Source organism: Sminthopsis crassicaudata, chromosome 1, assembly GCF_048593235.1.
Source record: "Sminthopsis crassicaudata isolate SCR6 chromosome 1, ASM4859323v1, whole genome shotgun sequence".
Classification (NCBI taxonomy): domain Eukaryota; kingdom Metazoa; phylum Chordata; class Mammalia; order Dasyuromorphia; family Dasyuridae; genus Sminthopsis; species Sminthopsis crassicaudata.
Window position 1 is genome coordinate 75,360,424 of NC_133617.1, and position 25,240 is coordinate 75,385,663.

General features: G+C 58.1%; 1 protein-coding gene across 8 annotated transcripts in view; it reads right to left on the reverse strand.

Moving 5' to 3' along the window:
* Positions 1 to 758: 758 nt before the first annotated feature.
* PLEC (plectin) overlaps positions 759 to 25,240 on the reverse strand; it is a 108,598-nt gene continuing 84,116 nt past the window's right edge. For 7 of the 8 annotated variants that reach the window (XM_074262372.1, XM_074262405.1, XM_074262414.1 and 4 more), the window contains 14 exons: positions 23,427 to 23,579; positions 23,088 to 23,242; positions 20,414 to 20,540; positions 20,026 to 20,209; positions 19,777 to 19,934; positions 18,962 to 19,140; positions 18,705 to 18,843; positions 17,098 to 17,454; positions 16,820 to 16,903; positions 15,592 to 15,696; positions 15,022 to 15,120; positions 10,287 to 13,667; positions 2,200 to 9,676; positions 759 to 1,331 (listed from right to left, as the gene is read on the reverse strand). In XM_074262372.1, the coding sequence (XP_074118473.1) occupies positions 3,374 to 9,676; positions 10,287 to 13,667; positions 15,022 to 15,120; positions 15,592 to 15,696; positions 16,820 to 16,903; positions 17,098 to 17,454; positions 18,705 to 18,843; positions 18,962 to 19,140; positions 19,777 to 19,934; positions 20,026 to 20,209; positions 20,414 to 20,540; positions 23,088 to 23,242; positions 23,427 to 23,579 (11,424 nt within the window). In that variant the 3' untranslated portion in view covers positions 759 to 1,331; positions 2,200 to 3,373. The remainder of the gene's footprint in view (positions 1,332 to 2,199; positions 9,677 to 10,286; positions 13,668 to 15,021; positions 15,121 to 15,591; positions 15,697 to 16,819; positions 16,904 to 17,097; positions 17,455 to 18,704; positions 18,844 to 18,961; positions 19,141 to 19,776; positions 19,935 to 20,025; positions 20,210 to 20,413; positions 20,541 to 23,087; positions 23,243 to 23,426; positions 23,580 to 25,240) is intronic. The other variant, XM_074262422.1, reaches the window with a different exon arrangement.

Consider the following 25,240-nt stretch of genomic DNA (forward strand, 5'->3'; position numbering starts at 1 on the left):
GAAGCCACTGGGATGGAAGGGGGTAAACCTGAAGGAAGGACTGGTGGGAAGTGCTGGGGCTGGCCCAAGGGGAGCAGGAGGCGCTAACGGAGGGCGGTTCCAACGTGAGTTACCGCCTTTGGCCGCTGGGTGGTCTTTGAGCAGGTGTGTCTGACTCCTTCCCTGCTCCTGGTGGTCATGGCGGGATCAGCCAGCTGGCCCCGTCTGGAGGCCTCAGATGTGAGTGCGAGCTGGACTCTCCTCCCGGGTGCTGCGTCCCTCACCCATGGCCCAGGGCCCCCGAAATTCCCTCGGGAAGCCTGTTCCTAGTCTCCGCTCTTGCTTCTTGGAGGCCGGGACACTTGCAGCTTTCTCTCCTTGCCCTGTTTCCCAGCCCCCAGCTCTGTCCCTTCCCGTGGCGTTGAGAGCCCCGAGGAGGGGACTCCTGGCTCTGGCCAGCTTCCAGGTTCCACTTTTGGATCTGGGCTCTGGCCCCCAGCTCCACGCTCTCCCTCTTGCTCAAGGCTACGCTCCCTTCCAGTTCTGTCTAGCCACTAGACCCACTGACTTCTCTTGGCTTTGAATCAACACCGAGATTTATCTTCAACTAATCTGTAGCAACTGAGGCAAAGGCAGCGGGGAACCTTCTTGCCTGGGCCTGAAGTAGGAGTACTTGCAGAATGAGGATGACTGAGTGAATGAATGGCTTTCTTCTGCCTCCTCCTGCAGGCCCCACCACCCCCGGCCACCCCGGGTGAATGAAGAATAAGGCATCAGGCTAGCAAGGAATCTCCTTTACTGGGGGCAGGTGGGGCCGCGGGGACCGCCACCTTCTGTACAGTCCGTTTAGTGTTCTGCCCACAGCACTGCGGACTCCTCCTGACGGGAGGCCAAGGCAGGAGCCCCATGGTTAGTAAAGCATGCAGTCCCAGCCGGTGGCTTGGGAGGGGACAGGAGGAGAAACGATAAAAAGCCCAAGACCCAGGCAGGCTGGGCGGAGCTGCTCTCAGGAAGGAGTGTGGGCCAGGGGGGGTGGTCTCGGCTCTGAGGGGACAGGAAGTCAATGGAATATGAGATGGTTGCGGGGGGAGCTCAGCAGCCTGGAGCCGTATTTTGGGGGCCAGGAGAGAGACCCTAGCAGAGCACTCCCAAGCCCTCAGGTCAGTGGCAGCACCGGCTCCGGGCCAAAGGGGGCTGCTCCAAGGGGCCGGCGTTGCTTGGGGGGGGAAGGCCACGGGCAACAGCTGGAAGGTTTGGGCCAAGGGATAAGGCCGGATCTGAGTCCTCAGGGTGTCCCCCAGGGTCACAGGGCTGCAGGCTCCACGGGAGGGAAGAGGGGCCACTGGATCACACTACAACAGAGGCAGACACAGAATGGTGTGAAATGAGAGGTGGGTGGTGGGGACAGCATGACAGCACAGATGACGTGGCACGGCGGCTCTGGGGTCTCCTTGTCCCTTCCTAGCCCCAAATGCTAAGCCAGGCAGGGTCCCTCCTGCTCTGTTCTACGCTGAGCCCACTCAGGGCAGCAATGGGCAGGAAAGCTTCTTTCCTTACATTCCTCCTCCTGACATTTCCTGAAGTGACACAGCTTTTCCCCAAACGGTGCAAGTCCCTCCATCCCCCTGTTCAAGAACCTTAGCATAAAGGACGGGGGAATACGAGCTGAGGAAGGAGGCCAAGGGGAGCAGACAGGGCCCAGGAAAAGAGGGTGGCAGAAGGAAGGGGAGGTCAGAGCGTAGGGAAAGCAAGAGGGGACATCAAGGTCTGGGGAAGATGGAGGGGGGAAGCAAAGGCTAAGACCAGGGAAGCTGTGTGTGTAAGGAGTGGGGAGCAGGGGAAGGTTTGGGGGAGGAGTGTAAAGCCCAGGGAAAGGAGAAGAAGAAGTTAGGCTGTGGAGGTGGAGAAAAAAACCGAGAAAGGGGGATAAAGAGAACAGGCCCGCAGGAGGTTAGGGAGAGAGAAAGAACGGGCCTGGGGAAGTGAGAGGGTGGAGTGTGGGGGCAGCGGGGCAGCAGTCCCAGGCCTGGCAGTCAGGACAGCCTCAGAGGAGCTAGCATGGAAGGGCCGGGTGCATTTAGGGAGGCTAGAATGACAAATTCCCCTTCCTTCTCTCTGCCCTCGGCCCGGGGTTCCTCATTCCCACCCACCCCCGGTCCGGCAGCAGAGCTATCAGTCCCAGGGCACAAAGGGGATGGGGCAGGGGGAGGAGGGTGTTACCTGGGTGGGATGGCCCAGTAGAGGAGCCTCCCGTGAGCCTGGGCCTGGCCCTGGTGGGTTGATGTTGGAGCCCCAGTTCTCGTCTTCCCATGGGGAAGGGACTTCTCTGGGAAGGCTGGAGAGAGACAGCTGACACAGAAGGAGAATAGGTTATCTCCAAGCCTCCAGGTAGGAGGAGGAGGAGGAGAAGAGCAAGTGAAGGGGTGGAAAAGGTTTATCAATCCTTCCTTGAGTGGGGGCCAAAGAGGCCCTCTCCCCCATCCCATCCACAACCGCAGGTCAGCAGCCTTCGTCCCCCTGGCCCAGCATCCAGCTCCTGACTGGCCGGACACTGACCCGAGAGCGCTCTCCCCACCCCACCTGAGGCAGGGCACTTCCCAGACACACCGAGAGGGCCGCCGTGGCCATGACCATTCCCTTTCCCTCCCTCCCACTCACAAGTCCAGCCCCCCAAAGGTGGGCCCCCCGCAGGGTCAGGGGTAGGGCTGAAAGGCAGGCAGGAGAGTAGGCGGAGGAGTCAGTCCAACATGCACAGGGCTCCTGCCCCATCCTGGCGGTGAGGCCTTGGGCATCCGGAGAAGGCTGAAGGCCCCACGTGGAGCTGACCGGGGACAGCAGCTGCAGAGGGGGGGCCCCCCACGGCCTGAGGCTGGGTGGAGGACATGTTGCCGAGAGAAGTGAAACAAGGCCAGGCAGTGGCTCGGCCCGGTTCTCCTCCTGCAGAACGGAGGAGCCCACGAGGGGAGGATGGGGCAGGGCCGGGGGCAGCAGGCAGGAGGTGCTGGAAGAGCCAAGGGGCCCCAAGTCCGGGGAAGGTGAGAGCTGGCTCGGACCAAGTCCAAGGCGTCAGGCTGTGGTGAAGTGGCTGCCAGCACGGATGGTCGGGAGAGTCTTAGACGTGGGTGGCGAGGCGGGCGGAGAGATGGCGCCCGCCTGGCTCCCCTCAATATACAAACTCTCAGAACAGCAAATATATATTAATATATTAGTCTAGTCTTTTTGGTTAAACTTTAGGCACCGCTTTGGAAGAAGAGTCTTTTTAAAAATTAAAAAAAAAAAAACAAAAAACAACAACAAAAAATAAACCCAGGGCACTTAGCTGGCAGACGGATCACATGCAGAGTAAGGAGGGGCAGGGGAAGGGAGCGGAGGGGGAAGGGCGGGGCCAGGGCGGTTACGCCACAGCAGGCTGTGGCCCCCCCAGCGCTGCCCACTCCTCTCCTGCTTCCCCCCCACAGCTCCCACTCAGGCTGCCCCAATCCAAGGAGAGCTGGGCGGCCTCAGAGGCCCCCTGAGGCCCCGAAGCGTATCGGCGGCCGTAGCCCGACGAAGAGTAGGAGGAGGAAGAGAAGGTCATGGAGAAGCCGGAGCCCGTGGCGTCAAAGCTCCCCCGCCGAGAGCCCGCGCGGGAGCCGGTGCGCGAGCCCGCGCGCGAGCCCGAGGTGGAGCCGGAGCCGCTGACGCTGTAGGGGCTGTAGTACCCTTTGCTGGACTGGGAGGAGGCTTCCAGCAGTCGCAGGCCCGTGCCCTCCTCCGTCATGCTGCGGTCCATGGCGTCCTTGTAGGAGATCTTGAGCTTGGTCTTGGGGCAGGTGAGGTACTTGGAGTAGGTGTTGACATCGCGCAGCTTCTGGGCGGTTCGGGCATCGATGGTTCCCTTCTGCAGCGCCTCCTCCAGGGGCACCCGGGTCGGCGTGTCGGGCTCGATCAGCCCCCCGGTCAGGTACTGCACCTCCAGGAAGCGCTGCCCGGCCTCGTAGTAGAGCCAGCCCTTCTTGAGGGCTTGCGCCGCGGACATCTTGGTCTTGGTCCGCGGGTCCTCGAAACCGTAGAAAGCCTTCTGGGCCAGGTTGATCCTGTCCACCATGATCTTGTCCACCAGCCCCTTGTTGACGGCGTCAGTGACTGGGAACTTCTCCCCGGTGTTGGGGTCGATGATGCCCCCGGTGCAGGCCTGGGCCTCCAGCAGGCGCTGGCCGGTGATGTTGTCCACCAGGTTCCGGTGCATGGCCTCGGTGATGGACACTTTCTCCAGGGTGTCTGTGTCCAGGATCCCGGCCACCGGCCCCGTCTCCTCGGTGGGGTCAGTCCAGGAAGTGAGCTGAGTCCTGGAGACGGCCGGGCTGATGGGGTAGGAGGAAGAGGAGCCCACCGAGGACGACCTCGAGCGGAAGCCGCTCATGTTGCCCGAGAGCATGTCGGCAAATTCGGTGATGGAGAGCGTGCCGGCGCGGTACTGGTCGAGGGCCGACTGGTCGATGAGGCTCTTGGAGATGGCGTCGTCGATGTCGTACTGCCGGCCGGAGCGGCGGTCGATGATCATGGACTTGACCACGCCGTCGGAGGAGGAGATGGTGATTTCCTCCCACTCGCACTCCTGCTCCGAGAGCTCCAGGTAGGTCTGGTGGTCGATGAGCCCCTTGCGGTAGGCCTCGTACACGGACATCTCCTTGCCCGTCTCGGGGTCCACGATCACCACCCGCCGCTTGCGGACGGACGACTTGGAGGAGGTCTTCCTCTCCCGCTTCTTCTCCTTCAGGGGCAGCAGGCAGAGGCCGGTCTCCGGGTCCGTGATGCACCTCTCCATCAGCTGCAGGTAAGTGAGATTCTCCTCCGTGTTGGGATCGAAGAAGCCCTTGGTATCATCCGAGGGGTCGGTGAGGATCTCGTTCATCTCCTCGTCAAACAGCCCCCGCTTGTACGCTATTTCCACGGGCAGTCGGTGGCTCTCCTCCGGGTCGATGATGCCCCCCGTTGCGATCTGGGCCTCCAGCAGGCGGATGCCGTGGTCCTTCAGGATCAGACCCTTCTTCATGGCCTGAAAGAGGGAGATGAGCTTCCCGGAATAGGGGTCTTTGTACCCGATCACGGCCCGCTCGGCAGAGATCAGCTTGTCCTTGAACTCGGGGCCCACGATGCCCATGCGGACGGCCTCTTCCACCGTGAGCTTGAGCCCTTTGATGGGGTCAATGACATAGCCGGTGGCGGCCTGGGCTTCGAGCAGCTCGAAGGCAGTGCCGGGGCGGATGATGCCCTTTTTCATGGCCTGGTACACCGAGAGCCGCTCCTTGGTGGAGTCCACGAAGACCCCGGCGATGCAGCTGGTGCCCTCTAAGTACTTCTTCAGGTTCTTGGAGACCTCTTCGATGGAGGTCAGCCCCTCCTGCAGCTGGAGGGCGGTCGCCTCGTCCATGACCTGGGAACGGACCAGCTCCTCCACCGTGATCTGCTTGCGCAGGCCCCGGAAGGTCAGCTTTCGCGTGTCCGAGAGGGGCAGGAGCAGCTGACCGCTGTTCTCATCGCGGCGACACCGCTTCAGCAGCTGCGTGTAGCTGAGCTTCTCCTCGGTCGACGGGTCCACGTAGCTCCTGACTTCACTGGGCTCCGACAGCTGGTCGTACGTGTCCTTGTTCAGGTAACCTCGCTGGTAAGCGATTTCCAGGGGGAGGTGGAAGCCCAGGCGGGGGTCGATGATGCCCCCCGTGGCTAGCTGTGCATCCAGGAGCCTCAGGGCTTCCTCGGAGGAGATCAGGTCCTTCTTCATGGCCTGGAAGAGGGAGATGGTCTGCTCAGTGTACGGGTCCCGGTAGCCGGTCACCGCCCTTTCTGCCGAAAGCAGCCGGTCGTGGATCTCCGGGCCCACCAGCCCTTTCCGCACAGCCTCGTCCACGGTGAGCCGCTCGTTCTTGACGGGGTCAATCATGAAGCCTGTGGCCGCCTGCGCCTCCAGCAGGCAGCGGGCAATCTCGGAGCTGATCAGCCCTTTCTTCAAAGCCTGATAGATGGTCAGCTTCTGCTTGGAGGCGGGCAGGTAGATGCCGGCCACGCAGCCGCTCCCGTACAGGTAGCGCCACGTGGTCTCCACCTCCAGGATCTCTCGGATGGTCTTGGTCCCCTCTCGCAGAAGGTTGTAAGTCTCCAGGGTGATGATGCGCGCCTCGTAGAGATCCTCGGCGGTGATCCGGCGCCGGACGTAATCGTAGGAGTTGAGGTTCTGCTGCCGGATGATCTCGGTCTTCTCGATGATCTCGATGATGATGATGATCATGCGCTCCTTTGTGACCTTCCCGGCGCGGAAGTCCTCCATCAGCCGCGCGCGCTGCTCTTCGGGGATCATGTCTGACTGCATCACCTCCCACAGGGACATGGAGGTGCTTCCCTGGCTGCCCCCGGGGATGTCGATCTGGGTCTCTTCGAAGGCCTTGCGGGTCTCCTCCTCCGTGTACACCTGCGTAGTCTCCACCACCTCTGGCTTCTCGGGCTTCTTCAGAGACAGCAGGTAGAGGCCGGTCTCAGGGTCCTCCACACACCGCTGCTTCAGCTGCAGATAGGTCAGGTTCTCCTGCGTGTTGGGGTCGAAGAAGCCCTTGGTGTCGTCCGAGGGGTCGGAGAGGGTCCTGTTCATCTCCTCGTCGAAGTAGCCGCGCTTGTAGGCCACCTCCACGGGCACGCGGTGGCTGTGCACGGGGTCGATGATGCCGCCCGTGGCGATCTGCGCCTCCAGCAGCCGGATGCCGTGCTCCCGGAGAATCAGGCCCTTTTTCATGGCCTCAAAGAGGGAGATGGTGTTGCCCGAGTAGGGGTCTTTGTAGCCGGTGACCGCCTTCTCGGCCGAGAGCAGCTTCTCGTGCAGCTCCGGCCCCACCACGCCGGCTTTCACCGCTTCATTGACATACAGGCGCTGGTTCTTTATGGGGTCGATCATGAAGCCCGTGGCGGCCTGGGCCTCCAGGAGAACGATGGCCGTGCCGGGCCGGAGCAAGTTCCTTCGCATGGCCTGGTAGATGGTCAGCTTCTCCTTGGTGTCCTCCACATAGATGCCGGCAATGCAGTCGGTGCCCTGGAGAAACCTCTTCACCGAGTCCATCTCAGAGATGTCTTTCACCGACTTCTTGCCGTCCTTCAGCTGTTCAAACTGGGCTCTGCTGATGACCCTGGCCTCGAGGAGCTCGCTGGCCGCCACGGGCGTGCGCAGGCCGCTGAAGGTGAGCTTCTCCTGCCTCTTGGTCTCCGTCTCTTCGATGATGGTGATCATGATCTTGATGATTTTCTCAATGGTGACTTTGCCCGTCTTGTACTGACGGATGAGCTCCCTCCTCTGCTCCTCGGTGAAGTACTCGGAGTTGATCAGCTCCCAGATGGTGATGGTCCTTCCCTTGAAGCTGCCGACGGGGACCTCGACCGTGGCTTTTTCGAATGACTCCTTGGCTTGGAGGTCAGTGTAGATCTCCTCCTGCTGAGCGCGGATGGCCTTCTCCGAGAGCGGCAGTAAGTACAGGCCGGTCTTTTTGTCCGTTCGGCACTTCTTCTGCAACTGGCTGTAAGTGAGGTTTTCTTGGGTGTTGGGGTCATAGAAGGCCTTGGCGCTGTCCTTGGGAGTCGACAGGGCCTTGTTCATCTCTTCATCCAAATAACCCCGCTCGTAGGCGACCTCGAGGGGCACTCGGTGACTCTTCCCAGGATCGATGATGCCCCCGGTGGAGAGCTGGGCGTCCAGCAGACGTAGGCCGTGGTCGCTGGGAATGAGGCCCTTCTTCAGGGCCTGGAACAGGGAGACAATCTGCCCGGTGTAGGGGTCCTTATACCCAGTCACGGCTTTCTCTGCAGAGAGCAGCTTCTCGTGCAGCTCTGGGCCCACCAGGCCGGATTTCACGGCCTCATCCACAGACAGCCTAGTGTTCTTAAGCGGGTCGATGATGTGCCCGGTGCCGGCCTGGGCCTCCAAGAGAGAGAGGGCCACCTCGGGCTTCAGCAGGTTCTTTTTCAGGGCCTCGTAGGCGCTCAGTTTCTGCCCGGTCTCCTCCACCCACACCCCGGCAATGGCGTTAGCCCCGCGCAGGTACTTCCTCACGGACTCCACCTCAGCCACCTCCTGCACCGTCTTCTTGCCCTGGCTCAGCTGGTGGAAGAGCTCTTTGTCGATGACCTTGCTCTCCATCAGCTCCACGGCCGGCACAGGCGCGCGGAGGCCCTCGAAGCACAGCTGGCTCTTCTTCTCGTGCTCCTCCACGACGGTGATGACGATCTTGATGATCTTCTCCACGGTGATCTTGCCCGTCCGGTATTGGCGGAGGAGGTCCCGCCGCTGGTCCTCCGTGAAGTACTCCGAGTTGATGATCTCCCAGATGGTGACTGTTTTCCCGTGGAACCTGCCGAAGGGCGCAGACACGGTGGCCTTCTTGAACACGTCCCTGGCTTCGTTATCGGTGTAGACCAGTTCTCCCCCTTTGGCGGCTTTGTCCGTGAGGGGCAGGAGGCAGAGGCCAGTCTCCGGGTCGGTGACGCAGCGCTCCAGCAGCTGCAGGTAGGTCAGGTTCTCGTGCGTGTTGGGGTCGAAGAAGCCCTTGGTGTCGTCCGAGGGGTCGGACAGAGTCTTCGTCATCTCCTCGTCCAGGTAGCCGCGCTGGTAGGCCACCTCCACGGGCACGCGGTGACTGTGCACGGGGTCGATGATGCCGCCCGTGGCGATCTGGGCCTCTAGCAGCCGGATGCCGTGGTCCTTGATGATGAGGTCCTTCTTCATGGCCTGGAAGAGGGAGATCTTGTCTCCGGAGTAGGGGTCCTTGTACCCGGTGACGGCCCTCTCGGCGGACAGCAGCTTGCCGTGCAGCTCGGGCCCGATGACGCTCTCCTTTACCGCCTCATTGACAGACAGCCTCTTGTTCCTGACGGGGTCGATGATGAAGCCGGAGGCGGCCTGGGCCTCCAGCAGGATGAGGGCCGTCCCCGGGCTCAGCAGCTGTTTCTTCATGGCCTTGTAGATGCTCATCTTTTCGTTGGTCGGCTTGAGCAGCAGCCCGGCGATGCTGCTCCCGCCCTGCAGGTACCTCCTGACGTCTTCCCTCTGAGACAGCTCGCTCACCGAGACTGTGCCCTCCACGAGTTTGTCCAGCTGCTCCCGGCTCAGGATGCCGGCCTCCTCCAGCTTCTTGGCCGGGACCTTCTGCCGCAGGCCCTCAAACGCGAACTCGGGCTCCCCGTTTTGTGCCAGCCCGTCCACTGCGTCCCGCCCGTTGGGCAGAGCCTTGACCGGGGTCACCCTCTCTGTTTGGATCATGACGGCCCGGGTCTGGGCCAGGGCTGCCCGGTGCTCCTCCTCCAGCCTCTCCAGCTTCTCGCGCAGCTTCTGGTTCTCCTCAGCCAGGAGCTTCTCCTGCTGCTGCCTTCGCTGCTCCAGCTGCTGCAGCTCCTCCTGCTTCCGCCGGACGTTGTCCTCCGCCTCCTTCTGCCTCCTCTTAGCCTCGTCCATGCTGGTGATGAGCTGCTGCTTCTCCTGCTCCATCTGCTTCTGCTGGCGCTCCTGCTCAGCTTTCAGGTTCTGGGCCTTGCTGACCTCCTCCTGGAACAGCTTCTCCAGCTTGGCCTTCTCCTCCTCGATGAACCGCTCCCTCTGCAGCAGGCTGTCCTTCTCCGTGAGGAAGGTCTGCTGCAATACCTGCGTCTCGTGCAGCAGCTGCTCCTTCTGGGCCATCTGCATCTGCAAGAGGCGGGGACAAGAGAGCTCTCAGGCCAGACCCAACCTGCTCCCCACCCACCGGTCAGCGGAGCACCGCCGGCCCGGCCCAGCCACCTGACGGGGCGTAGGCCAGGATGGGCTGCAGCGTTAGCGGCCTGGATCGCGGACGTGGGTTAGGAAGGAATCTCCTTCTAAAGCATGTTAGAAAAAAGGAGGCAACCCTGGCCAGGTCACGTTTCGTCAGGAAAATCCAGGAGACCGTAGACGCTTGGCCAGCTGTCCCACAACGGTGCGGTCACTCTCGGAGGGCCTTTAAGGGCTGAGCTGCACTAAGAGCAATGAAAGTGATGGCTACACACGGTAGGGACAGCTTGATGGGACTAATGACCGTACCCAAGGGCTAAATGAGAGACACTTACCCTGCTGGAAATTAAATGTTCCTGTGTGGTCAGACAGGGAAGGGGGAAGGGAAGTGGGGGGAGGGAGAAATTAAAATAAAAACAAAAAGGGTCAATCTGAGACTTCTCTTGGGAAACATTTCCCTTAGGGAAACCCAAGCCTCGCCCTCAGCCTGCCGAGGGGCTCGCCAGCGGGACCTTAACCCCAGAAGAAAGGAGAGAAGCAAAGATACCTCTTCCGACTTGTGCTGGAGCATCTCTGCCTCACGCTTCAGCTTCTCCTTCTCCCTCTCCAGCTCGGCGATGGCCTCTTTCAGCTTGTCGGCATCCTTGTCGCTCTGCTGCCTCTGGATCTCCAGCGTGTGGACCAGCGTCATCTTCTCCCTGGTGGCCAGCTCCGTGCGGTGGAGCTTCTCACCGATCTCCTCGGCCTGCTTCTTAAACTTGCGAGCGTCCTCCTCCGCCTTGGCCTGCGCCAGGCTCATCTCGGTCACGTGCAGCTTCAGCCGCTCGGCCTCGGCGCTCATCTCCAGCTGGCGGCGGCGCTCGGCCTCCAGGGTCTTCTGAAAGCCCTCGGTCTCCTGCGCGAGGCGCTGCTCCATCTGGTCCTTGTCCTCCTGCAGCTTCTTGGCGTGCTCTTGGGCCAGGTCCTTCTGCTTCTGCAGCATCTCGGCCTCGGCCTTCAGCCGCGTGGCCTCCTGGACGGCCTGCATCTTCTCCTTGAGCATCTTCTCGGCCAGGGCGCGCTGCTGGGCCAGGTCCTCCTCGGCCAGCTTGCGGAGGCGGGCGGCCTCCTGGGCCTCCACGCTCAGGCGGGCGGCCTCCTCGGCCACCTGCTTCATCTTCTCCGCCTCCTCCACCAGGAACTTCTGGGTGTTGTCCTTGTCCTTCAGGATCAGCATCTTGTTCTCCTCCTCGATGCGAGCCTTCAGCTTCACCAGCTCCTCCATCTGGATCTTCACCTTGAAGAGCTCCTCCTCCACCTGGGTCTTCTGCCTCATGGCATCGGTGACCTCCTCCTTCAGGCGCTGCAGCTCCTCGTCCAGGATGTCCTTCTGGTGGTCGGTCTCCTCCAGCTGAAGCTTCACCTTGGTCAGCTCCTGCTCCACCTGCGCCTTCTGCCTCAAGGTCTGCTCCGCGAACTTCTTGTGCTTCTCCATCTCGGCGTCGGCGGCCTGTTTCTGCCGCAGCGCCGCCTGCTCGGCCTGGGCGCGCTTGGCGGCCTCCAGCTCCGCCTCCTTGCGCAGCTTCTCTGCGGAGGCCTGGGCCTGGGCCTGGGTCTGCGCCTGCTCCTCGGCCTGCTGCTTCAGGCGCTCGGCTTCCTCGACCTGCTGGCGCGACAGCGTGGCCTCGTGCTCCGCCCGGCGCCGGGCCTCCTCGGCCTCCTCGGCGGCCCGCTTGGCCTTCTCGGCCTCCTCGCGCAGCTTGTCCAGCACGCTCTGCTCCTGCCGGCGGGTCTGCAGCAGCTCCTGCTCCTTCTGCTGCACGGCGAACACGTGGGCCTTCTCCTCGGCCTGCAGCCGCTTCTGGGCGGCCTCCTCGGCCAGCTGGATCTGCCGCTCGGACTCCTTCTCCGCCAGCTCCTTCTGGCGCTTGGCTTCCTCCACCTTGGCCTTGAGGCGCTCCACCTCCTCCAGAGCGGCCTTCCTCTGGCGGGCGGCCTCCTGCTCGGCGGCCAGGATCTTTCTGACCTTGTCCTCGGCCTCGCGGCGCCGCTGCTCCTCCTCCAGCGCCAGCTGCCGCTGCTTCTCGGCCTCGCGCTCGGCCTGCTCCTTGCTCCTCTGGATCTCCTCTGCGCTGCTCTTGATGCGGCCCAGCTCCAGCTCCAGGTCCGTCTTGCCGGCCGAGGCCTTCTCGAAGTTGATCTTGAGGACGCGGATCTCCTCCTCGATGAGGCGCCGCTGCTTCAGCGTGTCGTCCACCAGCCCCTTCTGGCGCTCCAGCTCGCTCTCCGAGGACTTCTTGAGCAGCGCGATCTTCTCCTCGATGTCGGCCTTGTGCTGGGCCGCCTGCTCCTCCAGCAGCCGCCGCTGGTAGGCCTCGTCCTCGGCCAGCCGCCGCAGGCGCTCGTTCTCCGCCTCCTTCTCCTTGAGCGCGATCTCCGCCTCCGTCTTGAGCCGGGTGGCCTCGCTGATGGCGGCCAGCTTCTCCTTGAGGATGCGCTCGGCCTCGGCCCGCTGCCGGGCCACGTCCTCCTCCGCCAGCTGCCGCTGCCGCTTGGCCTCCTCGGACAGGGCCCGCAGGCGCGCGGCCTCCTCGGCCAGCTCGCGGAACTTGCTGGCCTCGGCCTCCAGCCGCTGCTTGGACTTCTCGTTGGTGGAGCGCGACTCCTCCTCGGTCTTGGCCTTGCTCTCCAGGAGGATCTCCATCTCGGCGCGGACCTTGGCCAGCTCCTCCTCGACCTCCTTGCGCTTCTGGATGGCCTCGCTCACCTCGTTCTTGAGGCGGAAGAGCTCCTCCTCCAGCAGCAGCCGCTGCTGCTCCCCGTTCTCCGTCTCGGCCTTCAGCCGGATCAGCTCCTGCTCGGCCGAGAGCTTCTGCTGAGCCGTGCCCTCGGCCAGCTTGCGCTGCTTCTCCAGCTCCTGCTCGGCCAGCTCCTTCTGGCGCAGGGCCGACTCTTCCGCCTTGCTCCTCTTGCGGGCCTCCCGCTCGGCGTCCTCCTTCTGCTTCTCGGCCTCCTCCTGGGCCAGGGTCTTCTGATGGGCGATCTCCTCGGCCTGCAGCCGCATGCGCAGGGCGTCGTTGGCCTTGGCCCGCCACTTCTCCAGCTCGCGCTCGGCCTCCTCGCGGAAGCGCTCGGCCTCGGCCTGCTGCTTCTTGAGGCGCTCGGCCTCCTCCTGCAGGTGCGTGACGGTGATGTGCTCCTGCTTCAGGCTCAGCTCGAGCTGGGCCGTCTTCTCGGCGAAGGACATCCGCTTGCTCTGCAGCTCCACCTCGGCGCTGCGCTGGGCCGTCTCCAGGGCCACCTGCACCTGCCGCTCCTTCTCGGCCTCGGCCTGCTTCATGCGCCGCTCGGCCTCCTCGGCCTGCAGCCGCAGCTCCTCCAGGGCCTGCAGGGCGCGCTGCTTCTCCCGCGCCGCCTCCTGCTCGGCCTGCACCTTCAGCCGCAGCTCCTCCTCGGCCTGGCGCTTCTTCTGGCTCTCCTCCTTGACCTGGCGGCGCAGGCGCTCGGCCTCCTCCTGGGCCTGCTTCTTCTGCAGCTCGGCCTCCTCGGCCCGGGCCCGCAGGGCCTGCAGCTCCGACTCGGCCCCGCTCTTCTGCCGCTGCGTGGTCTCCAGCTGCAGGCGGATCACGCGGATCTCCTCCTCGATGCGCACGCGGTTGCGCTCGGCTTCCTCCACCTGCTGGGCCTTGGCCTTGATCTCCAGGTCCGAGTTTTGCCGCAGCTGCTGCAGCTCCTGCTGGATGTTGAGCTTCTGGTGCTCGGCGTCCACGGCGACCACCTCCCGCCGGGCCACCTCCTCCTGCATGCGCCGCTGCAGCTCCTGGGCCTCGCGCTCCGCCTGGGCCTTGGCCTGGGCGTGGGCCTCGGCCAGCTGCCGCTGCTTCTCCAGCTGGGCCTCCACCTCTGCCAGCCGCTGCCTCTCCTCCGCCTTCAGCTTCTCCGCCGCCCTCTGAGAGGGAGGGGGGCAGGGCAGGGCAGCAGGGGGTGGGGGGGAGAGAGGGAAAGAACCACAAAGAAACCAAGTGAACAGACAGCAGGCACATCTGCCGCTCCACGAGCAAACCAAACGGGGAGAGGGCTGGGAGGCAGACAATGGGGAGGCGGGCAGGGGAGACCGAGGCCCGGCCCGGCCACACGAGGAGGACACAGCACTGCGACAGTCCACTTAGTACAGCGAGGTGGGGGATGGGATGGGATGAATGGGGGGGGGCCAGACTGGGGAGTGACAGGACAGACTTTCCATCACCAGAGAAAACGACCCACAGATGGAACATGCACCGAGCCGGGGCAGATGGGAACAGCACGAGAGCAGCCTGCGCCCCCTCCATGCGTCCGGCCCGGCGGGGCCCGAGGCTTCCTTCCTTCCCCCGCAGGATAGACAGAGATGGACACAAAGCGAAGCACCGACACCGCGTGTGTGAGAGAGCGTGTGTACGTGTGTGTTTGTGCCCCCACGGGAACCCCCTTCTCTCCTCCCCACCCCCTCCAACCTGTGGCCCCGCCCAAGCCGCCTTCCTTCCCCGAGCTCAGGGCAAGGTGGCCGTGAGCAGGAGACGGGGCACAGGCCACCCTGGCGGCTACAGCGATGGACAGGACGAGATCTCGGGTGAGAAAGGTGATCTGGGTGTGGCTGGGTGAGTGTGCTGATGGAGTGGGGCAGGGGGTCACTGATGGTACCGGGGAGGTGCCGAGGGGGAAGGGGGGAAGTCCCCACGGGGGAGACACCAAGGGGAGGAGTCATGCTTCCAGGGCAGTACCTGCTGCAGAAAGGCCAGAGTCCTCCTGGGGTTTTACCCTCCATTAGATCCCAAACAACACAAACATTCCCCCAGACAAAGCTGCCAAGCGGCGAGTCCAAGAGCAAAACCCAAGAGTTAGAGAGAAGGGAGCACACAGGGGAGGGAGGAAGAGGAAGAGGGGAGGAGGGGCTGAAAAAGAAGAGATAGGGGAGAGACCCACAAGCTCCAGCAGGGCGTGGGGCCTAGGGAGCACTGCAGCTGGGAGGAGGAGGGAGAGATGGTGGAAGGCAGCATCTGAGCAGCTGAAGAAAGGGGCTGTACTAAGTGTGTCTGAGAAGTGCTTCCTGTTCTTCCCACCAGAGCAGGTTGGGAGGGTTAGGGCAAGGGGGAGACCCAAGGAACCCACTAATACTCCCCACTTGGGGGGGCGTGGCTACATCTCAAGGGCAGAAGGGCAGCGGAGCTGGGGTCCAAGTAGCAAGAGCACTTAACTCTTGGGGGGGACAAGGTTGCTGACTAGCTGCTCCCTCCCCCCTGGGAAAGTCCCCTCCCCGTGGCACGTACCTCCTCCTCCTCCAGGCGCCGCAGCGTCTCACTGATGAACTTGATGTACTGGCTGGTGAGGGTGGTCAGCTCGCTGTAGCGGGTGCGGAGGTCCACATACTAGAAAGGACGGAGCCCGGGGTCTTGCTCAGTGTGTGGAGGGCACTTACTGTCACCCCCCCCACACACACGGGCAACGCACACACACACACGCACATGTTAGGGTCTCAGAGGCCGAAGGAGGCTCAGCCCAGGCTGGGTACCTGGGGGTGGGTTGGGGGCCACTTAATTCATTATATCACGGATTTGTAAGGGACCGCAAAGGCCATTAGTCCAATCCCTTCAAGTCACACATCGACGATTTAAATGATTTCTCCAAGGCCTCACAGTGCAAGAGCAGCCTGGCTCCTCCTGACTCCAATCTCAGCCCGGAATAAGGGAGGCCGGCTGCTTGGCAGAAAGCCCCATCGAGCTTCTTCCCCTACCCTTAACCTTGGGCCCCAGGAAAGCCAGGGCTCCCCAACCTTTGGACATCCACGCCCATCCCCCAACACTCAGCAAGACCGGCAGCACTGCCGCACTGAGCCTCACCTCCTGGATGATGCTGTCCGACACCGACTGGACCTTGGGTTTCTTGGCAGGGGAGGCCACAGGTTCTACTTGAGCCTTGTACGTCACCAGCTGCAGCTCGTAGTCCTGCAGGAGGGAGAGATTGTGACTTTCAGAATGGCTCCTTTTGAAGGGAAGGGGCCCACCCAGAGCTTGTTTGCCCCCTCCCTGCTGTAGTAGGCCATGGATGTGTCCCTTTAAAGCAGCAGAAAGAGCTCTCGGCCTTGGGGCTGCTTCTGCTGCTCGGTCCTTCTTGGCCTGACTGTTTTCAGGCCAAAACTCATTGCTTCTGGACCCAGGCTCACTCAGCCACACAGACCTCTGGCTATTCTGCCCCCAGACTCCTTGAGTGATAGATAAGGAGGGAAGCATTTCCGTGGATCTGCTTTTGTTCAAAAAGATCAGAAGAGGATGTAGGGGGACACAGATATCCTCCAGTGACAACCAGGTCCCTGTCCTATGCTCCATGTCCCATGTGCATGGCCCCCTAACATCCCTTTTTTTCTTTATAGGCCTCAGAGCTTGTTGGAGGCAGCTGGACTTGGAATAGAGAAAAACTGAATTCAAGTCACTTAACTTGCCTCAGTTTCCTCATCTGTAAAATGAGGACAATAACAGCAACTCCCTCCCAGGGATGCTGTGGGGCTGAAATGAAATATTTGCAAAATGTCCAACAAGGTATCTGGCACATAGTAGGTACTTAATAAAGACTTAATTGCTTCCTTCCTTGTCTAAATATTGGCTACTTCCCTCTTGAGCTCCTGCAATCCCTTCAGTGACATCTCAAGTCCAGCTTTATGAATTATCTTCATGTCACCCCAAATCTCCCAAGGATTTTAATCTCCCTATGAAATCTCCTGGCCAAACTTGAATCAATTACTTCCAACCTCCTCCTCCTTTGGGGACCACATATCATTGGGTTTAGAACTTGAGGGATTTTAGAAGGTCATTGGGTTTAGACCCTTTACAGATGAGGAAACTGAGGCACACAGTGTGTCATTTATTTAAACTTAGGTCTTCCCAATACCTGGTCTGAGCTTCCTCTCTCAGAGGAAGGACTTGGTAAGTGTAAGGAGCCAGCAGGAATAAGTAACGCAGGGCTCTTCAAGGAACAAGGGTCTACCACAGGCGGGGTCTCCATGGTCTCCTTAGTACTGGGAAAGGGGAGATGGGGGCCTGAAGCCCTGACTCTGGGTCTCAGAGCTCTCACCTTGATGGCATTAATGTATTGTTTGGCATACTTCTGACACTCAGCGACCTTCTCTCCATGTCTTTCAATTTCTTCCAGGAGTTTCTGAGGAACCAAAAGGCACCGAGTTCAGCTTTTCTAGGAGCAAGTTCTCTCCTGACTGAGCCCTTCCCCCTCCCACTGTCTAACATGTATTCAATGGAAGCCTTACCTCAGTAGGAGAGGCGCTTCCCGAGCTTGTGATGGCCGAGCCCAGCCCTCTCCAGCCCTCCCCCCCAAGCTCAGAGCCCAGCGCTGACCTTTTCCTGCTGGAGCTGCTCACGGACCACCTGGCTATCGGCCAAGGGCACGGACTGAATCTGCTCCTGCCGCTGCTTGGCACTGAGCAGCCAGGCGTTGAGGGGCTCTGCGCTCTCGCGGTAGTAGCGCAGCTGACGCCCCAGCTGATCCAGCTCCCGCTGTCGCAGGTCAATCTGGGCCAGCACGGCCTGCCAGCGCTCCAGCAGCTGTGTGACCCGCTCGCGCCAGCGCTCCAGCTCTGCATCCCGCTCGCCGTGCTTCTGCTGCATCCGCTCGCCGACCTCCTGCGCCACCCTCAGCTCCTCATTCAGGCCCGCAAACAGCGGCTGCTGGGCCTCCACCTGGCTGCGCAACTTCTGCTCCAGAGAGAAGTGACCCTCAGCAGGCCTGGCCGCTGTGCCTCCCAGCCCATCTGATCCCCCAGCCCGGGTCCTGGGATGGGCGAAGGCCAGGACTCCCAGCTCAGGACTCCCAACCTGGGCCCTGGGAAGGGTGAAGGCTGGGATTCCCAGCCCGGGCCCTGGGACAGGCGAAGGCCAGGACTCCCAGCCCAGGACTCCCAACCTGGGCCCTGGGAAGGGTAAAGGCTGGGACTCCCGGCCCGGGCCCTGGGACAGGCAAAGGCTGGGACTCCCACGCCTTTCCACCCCCAGCCCAGGCCCTGGGATGGGCGAAGGCCTGGGACTCCTAGCCCAGGACTCCCAGCCTGGGCCCTGGGACAGGCGAAGGCTGGGACTCCCAGCCCTTCCCACCCCCCAGTCCAGGCCCTGGGACAGGTGAAGGCCGGGATTCCCAGCCCAGGCCCTGGGATGGGCGAAGGCCTGGGACTCCCAGCCCAGGACTCCCAGCCTGGGCCCTGGGAAAGGTGAAGGCTGGGACTCCCAGCCCAGGCCCTGGCACAGGTGAAAGCCGGGACTCCCAACCCTTCCCACCCCCCAGTCCGGGCCCTAGGACAGGCAAAGGCCGAGACTCCAACCCAGGTCCTGGGATGGGCAAAGGCCAGGCCTCCTAGAGCTTCCCACCCCCCAGCCTGGGCACTGGGCTAGGTGAAAGCCGGGACTCCTAGTCCAGGCCCTGGCATGGGCAAAGGCTGAGATTCCCAGCCCTTCCCACTCCCCAACCTGGGCTCTGGGATGGGCAAAGGCCAGGCCTCCCAGCCCTTCCCACCCCCCAGCCCGGGCCCTGGGACAGGTGAAGGTCGGGACTCCCAGTCCGGGTCCTGGGATGGGAGAAGGCCGGGACTCCCAGCCCTTCCCATCCCCCAACTCAGGTGGGCCCTAAGACAGGTGAAGGCCAGGATTCCCAGCCCAGGCCCTGGGACGGGAGAAGGGTGGGGCTCCCAGCCCAGGTCCTGGGACAGGAGAAGGCCGGGACTCCCAGTCTGGGGACATGAAGGCAGCCTTCAAACACTGAAGGCCCATGTGGGGATGGGAGCTAGGTCCAATCTCCCAAAGCAAGATCAGGAGCAGCAGCTTTTAGAGGACTAAGTGGGCTGCTCTACTGCGTATCTGGGGCAGCACGGGGGAGGGGGCAGGGTTTCTCCTGGTCTCAGGGTCCTTTCCTCCACAGCCAGAGCAGGGGGCCCAGACCAGCCTGCACTAGGTACCTTTAGCTCTGCCTTGGTGGCCTCCAGCTCAGAGAGGTCAGCAGGGACGTTCTGCACATCCTTGAGCTGCTCCTCGTAGGTGCGCAGCACCTCCTCGGCCCCCTGGGTGCTACGGATCACCAGGCTGATGGTCTTGAGCCTACAGAAATCAGAGGCCAGGTAAGGCCAGGGATGGGGAAGCAGTCCCAAGAACTGAGCCCAGAGAGGGAGGGCACCGGTGCTACTCTGAGAGGACATCATGAGCGCAGGATACTCACTTCTCTAGGTAGATGGCAGACAGGCTGCGCACCTGGTCCAGCTTGCCCAGAGTCAGGTCCAGTTCAGAGCGAAGGGCAGGTGCTCCAGGGGATGGCTCGGGCTGGGCAAGCACCTTCTCCGCCTTGGCGGAGAGCTTGCTCACGCCCTGGCCCAGCCCTTCCACTTCTGCCTGCACCTTCTGCAGGGGACATAGAACAAGACACAAACAGATAGGAATGGTGAGAAGGTGGGAAAAGAGATAGAAATAAGAGACTGGAGGTAGAGAGGGAGACATGTTGGCAAGGGAGCCGGGGCTGAGAGAGAGGGACACAGAAGGGAGAGAAAGGAATAACTCAAAGGTGCAATGTTAACAGCGGGGCCAGGACTGGGAAGACCCAGGATTCCTGGGGCAGGACCAGGATAGACTGGGGAGGGAGGTTGCCTGTTATAAGGTCAGCTGGGGAACAGAAAACCAAACTAGGGAAGAGGGAGCAGAAGAGGGGGAGAAGGACAAGGGGGGAGAGGCAGAGAGGAAAGGGGAAAAAAAAGAAATAGAGGAAAGAATGTAAGGGGAAAAGGGAAAAGGATGAGGGAGAGAGGAAGGAGGACAGACGGTGGAGGGGAAAGAGGGAGAAAGAAAGGAGGACAAAGAAAGAGAGGAAGGAGGAAGAAAAAGGACAAGAGAGAAGGAGGGGAAGAGGAGAGGGGAAGGAAAGGGAGAAAAGGAGGGCAAAGAGGAAGGAGGATGAATGGGGAGAAGTGAGACACAGATAGCTAGAGAGACAGAGAGACAGAGAGAGAGGAAGGTGGCTAAGAGGGGGAGGAGGGACGGTACCTGCTGCTCGGTGATACGCTGAGCACACTCGCGGGCAGGCTCCTTCTCCAGCGGCATGCGGAGCCGATGGACAATACGGCCCTCACAGGCCTCCAGCTGGAGACGGATGTCCTTCAGCTCAGAGATGTAGCGCTGACACAGAGACTCCTCCTGCTCCCCTATGGACAGGAAGGCTGCGGTCACATCCTGAGGGCCCCTAGGCAGTAGCCCAGGCACAGCTGGGTCTGGGGACAGCCCCAGCCTAGTTACCTTGCTCCAGGTTCTGCAGAAGCTGCTGATAATGGCGAGTACAGGTGCTATAGTCCCGCTCCACCTGCAGCCGGTCCTCAGGTCCAAAACTGCCAGAGTCCTGGCTGTCCCGAAGGAAGGCTTGGTAATGCAGCTCCAGGTTGCGTAAGGTCTGCCGCTGTTCTTCTGGTTTCAGTGTGCGGAACTGGGTGAGAGAGGGGTGGTAAGAGGAGGAGGTGAGAGCAGAAAGTGGGGAGGAGGGGGACATGAGGATGGAAGGGGACCCTGGAAGTGGCAGAGAGGCAGGAAGACAAGGAAAAGTCCGGGGAAATAGGGAGAAGGTGGTTAGGGAAATGCTGGGAAAATGGTGGGAGGCAGGAGCTACGGCACCAGAGGTCCAAAGACTCACCGTTACCAGGGACCAAGAGCGAATGAGCTGGATTTCCCGGGTCAGGCACTGCCAAGCCAATAGACTCTTCATGTCTACATGTAGCTGATGCCAAAGGTTCTCCAGAGTCTGGTGCAGCCCCTCCAGCCTGCCGGGGACAGAGTAAGGTGGAAGGGGGGAGAAGATTGGACAAGGCATGGAGAGAAATAGGATCTCATTTCTTGAGGAACCCCCCTTTCCTTTTTCACAGTCGTCCCCTCTTTCATCTTGACAGATCCACTTTACTAGGATTACTTAATTCCTCCTCCTATTCATTATATCTCACCAGATCCCAACCCTAGACTGTCCCCAGCATCCACCAGCTTCATGCCTATATTCACGCACTGCTGAACATTTGGAGGAGATCACAAAACCTCCTTGACGGGGTCCATTACAATGATCCCTTCCACATGGGGGGTGGGAGGGGGGGTTAGGGACATGGTCTAAAAAATTCATGTAAAATTTTTTGGCCCTTTCTTTGTACCAGAGAAAAATTATTATGGCATTAAAAGATAAAATAGGTTGGTATTATATACTTATACATCTGAATATCTAAACTTTTTCTGAGTCATCTGCTGGCCTCTGCAAAACTCCCCCAACATTCCCATTTAATTTCTTATGTGGACTGGCAATATACCAAAACCGTGATGGGAAAATCACAATGTGGAAGAAATAACTATATAGATTTACATTATCTGAGCCCTCAATACAGCAAGGCAAATGTTCTATTCCTCCTTAATCAAAACACTCTTGCCCTTTCCACAATGACTGCTCCGACATTTTCATTTCTTCTTTAAGTTTATGACAGCAACCCATTGACCCAACCCTCTCAATGGTGGATTTTGCTTCATTTTTCAGCAAAATTTTGAAGCCATTTGCTGAGAGTTCTCTCCTTCCCTCTTTCTCGTCACCTCACCTCACTCAGACATCTTCCCCCACTACACCATCCTTCGCTTCTTTCTTTGTCAAAGCTAACACCTCCATCTATACCTTTGCCCTCTTCTTTTCTTGTAGATGGAGCCCACTGTCATCCCCATTCTGACTAATCTTCAAACTCTCCCTATCTACTGACTGCTCCCTGAGGGCTACAAAAACACTCACACCTCCTGCATGCTATCACGCAGGAGCTCTCCTTCCCTTCAAAACTAGACTTCTTGGGAAAGCAGGCTGCAATCTCCTCCTCACACTCTCTTCTAAACCCTCTGGCTTACATCATCTTCAATCATTCCACTGAAACTGCTCTCTTTGAAGTGACTGGGGACATCGTAATCACCAAATCTAACAGCCTTTTCTCAGACCGCCTTCTTGGCCTTTCTACAGCATTTTCAGGACCTTTTCTCTTTTGGGGGGGTTTTGGGGACACTGATCTTTCCTAGTTCTCCTTCCTTTTGTCCAATCCCTACTCCTCAGTCTCCCTTGCTGGTTTTTTACTCATAGGTACCCAAGAATGTATCCTGTACCCTTTTCTCTTCTCCCTCTATCCTTTCCCATGGTATCCCTTACCATATTTATATGTATGATTCTCCCAAGTCATAGTCCCACTGATTCATTTGCCTCTTGAATATCTTGACCTGGATTTTTTCTAAATATCTCAAATTCACCATTTCTACATAGATCTCATTATCTTTTCCCCCAAACCCTTCAGTCATCTAACTCCCCTACTATAACCAAGAACAGCACATCCTTCTAAGTCTTACCTAGGCCTACAACCTCCACGCCATCCTCCAAGACTCTAGAATCTTGCTCATTCTACTCAGCCAGTCCACTGCCAATGTCAAATGTCATTATTTCTACCTTCACCATATCTCTTGCATGGATCTCCTTCTCTTCCGCTGCCCTACTTCTGTCCCTCACCATTGCTGGGCTCTTGCAATAGTTTTCTATTTGGAACTGCTGCCTAAAGTTACTTCACTTCATTCTAGCTGCCAAAGTAACTTTTCTAAAGTATAAGTCTCCCTGCCCCCAATCCATTCTTCTAATAATGGCTTTCCCTAATTCTCTTACTAGTGGCTCCCATTTACTTCCAGGATCAAAGTGCTCTGGTTAGTATTTAAAGGTCTTCATAACCTAGTTGCCTTCCTACCTTTCTAGGCTTAGACTTATTTTCCTTCACATATTTTATGATTCAGTGACACTGCCTTTACTGTTCCTCACACGTGACACTATAATTCCTGCCTCTACCTGTTAGAATTGGCTGCCCGCCTTCATCCCTGCCTTCTTTCAAGATATACCTGAAAGCCCACCTTCTGATCTCTTCAGGTATTGTTGCCTTCCCTCTGATATCATGTACCAGCTTGTTTCTCTCTGTCTCTCTCCATACATATAGAATGCATATTTAAAATAATATACATAGTTTATATTATAAATAATATATGTATAATATGCATATTATATATGTTGTATGTGTATGTGTGCGTGTATATATATATATATATATATATATATATATATATATATATATATATATATTTATTTATTTTTTTTTTTTAATACATTATGATTGTCTCTTTCATTAGAACTTCCAGAGGGCAGGGACTATGTTTTTGCTTTTCTCTGTTCCCAGGGCTTAGTACACATTAATTGACACTACTATTAAATGCTGAATGACTTTCCATCCTTTTAGTGGATACCCTTCAGAGCTACCACACAGCCTTACCTGCTGACTGCTTCCTGGGCTTCTTTATTGGGTGGGGGCACAAGGAAACAAACAGAAGGCAGGACGGCTTCACTGCCACTGCTATGTACCACTTTCCATTTGGATGGCTGGGCATGACCCACTAGCTGACAGGTATCCCCTTTGTGGACGGTCATCTGCAGAATCCAGAACAGAGAGACAGACAGCAGAATGCTGACTTGTCAGAGCTCAGCCCAAATGATACCCTCATGGTTCTTCCCCCTGCCCTCTCCTACTTCCCCCAGTTAGCTCTGGGGCCCTCCCAATTTTCTCTCCCCACAGTAACCCACAGAGGCCCTTCCTTCCTGAGGTCCGGCTCACCTCCATCTGTTTGTAATCACACACGGCTTGCAGAGGCAGACGGCCCCGAATGGGGTAGGCTGGATTCCGGGGCTTTAATTGTACGATGGCCTTGGCCCGCTTGGCCAGGCCCAAAAGATGCCCCTTGTACTCCGAGATCTGTTCCTTTTCATCCTGGGTAGGAGAAAAGGATAGAGAATGAGAAAGGGTCTAGCATCAGTAGTCACAGAACATGAAACTAGATCCTTAAAACACGTTCAGCTCCTAGCAGCTGATAACTAGCTGATAGCTAGTATATCCACTAACTCTGAAGAAGTTACAGATAGTCTATGGAATAGGTGCCCTTATTGAGCTGCCCCAATGTGGATCCTTAAAATCCTTAAAAAGAAGGATTCAGGTAGAATCAGCATTGTAGAGCAGGATGGGGGTAAGGATACAGAGAGCCTCTTACAGGTCTAATTCCCCGCTCAGGAATATAAACTCCAAGCAAATAGGAACTTTGTATTAATATTGTCCCTAGTACAGTACCTGGCACACAAAAGGCACTTAACAAACATCTGTGGGTTGGTTGGTTGGTTGATTAGGGAGGTAATGACCCTCCTCTTATTTTCATCCCAGAAATGGAAGGGGGAATCTATGGGGGAGCCCACGTCTTTGAAAGATCTTTCTCATAAAGGAAAGTGGCAAAAGTCAAACATAAGATGGGATGCAGTGTTGTTTAGACAGAGAACTTAAGATTGCACATATTACTAACTACCTGTGTGACCATAGCAAGTTCCTTAACTTTTCTGAGTCATTTTCTTCCTTTATAAAATGAAAGGCACTGTAAGAAATGATAAATATAGGGAGAAGCTTGAAAGAACTTGCATGAAGTAATGCAGAGTGAAGTAAGCAGAACCAGGAGAAAAATGTACACCATTACCAAGATGACTGTGATATTGTAAAGGTAAGCAACACTATGACCTATGTGGAAACCAGCCATGACTTCAGAGAATGACCATGAAGGAAGTGTCCGATGGACTAATTAGAGAAGCAGAAGGAAGCACACATGTGCAGATAAAGCCAATAAATTATTTTGTTTTACTTAAATCATTTGTTACAAAGAAGAATGGGGGAGAGGGCCCTTGGGGAATCACAGAGAGAAAACATCAATAAAACAACAAAAATGTTTTTATTGAAAGAAAAAATGAGAAGCATGGAACTACTGTTCAATCATGTCCAAATCTTCATAAGCCCACTAGGGGTTTTCTTGCAAAGATATTAAAGATTTGTCATTTCCTTCTTCAGCTCATTTCACTAATAAGGAAATTGAGGCAAACAGAGATAAGAGGCATGTCCAGCTAATAAGTGTCTGAGGCTAGATTTGAACTCAGGTGTTCCTGACTCCAGGTCTGGTGTTCTTTCCACTGTATCACCTACCCACCCTAGGATGAATGAGATAATCTCAAAGGCCCCTTAAATTTTAGGATTTCAATGACAGTATTTAACATCTAGATAAGGGTTAGAGTAATCAGTGGAAAAAAAAAAAAAAAAAAAAAAAGAGTGCGAATCAAGGCAAAAGTTTAACCTCAACAGCTAAGTAGTGAATTATACAATAGGCAACTGAAAAGATCAAAGGGAAACAGGTCTGATAGGTAGAACTTTCAGAAGCTGGAACCAGAAAGATCTCCTAGGTGACCAACAAGGGACTGAAGAGGGCTCTAACATTAGTGGATGATGGCTGCCCATCTGCAGATTGCTAGGGAAGCGCCCTGTCCACCCAAGGGTTAGGGCACCTGCAGAGATTAATTGTAGCAGTATAGGCTCGGCAGGAGAGCTGCCTAGGGAGGAGCTGG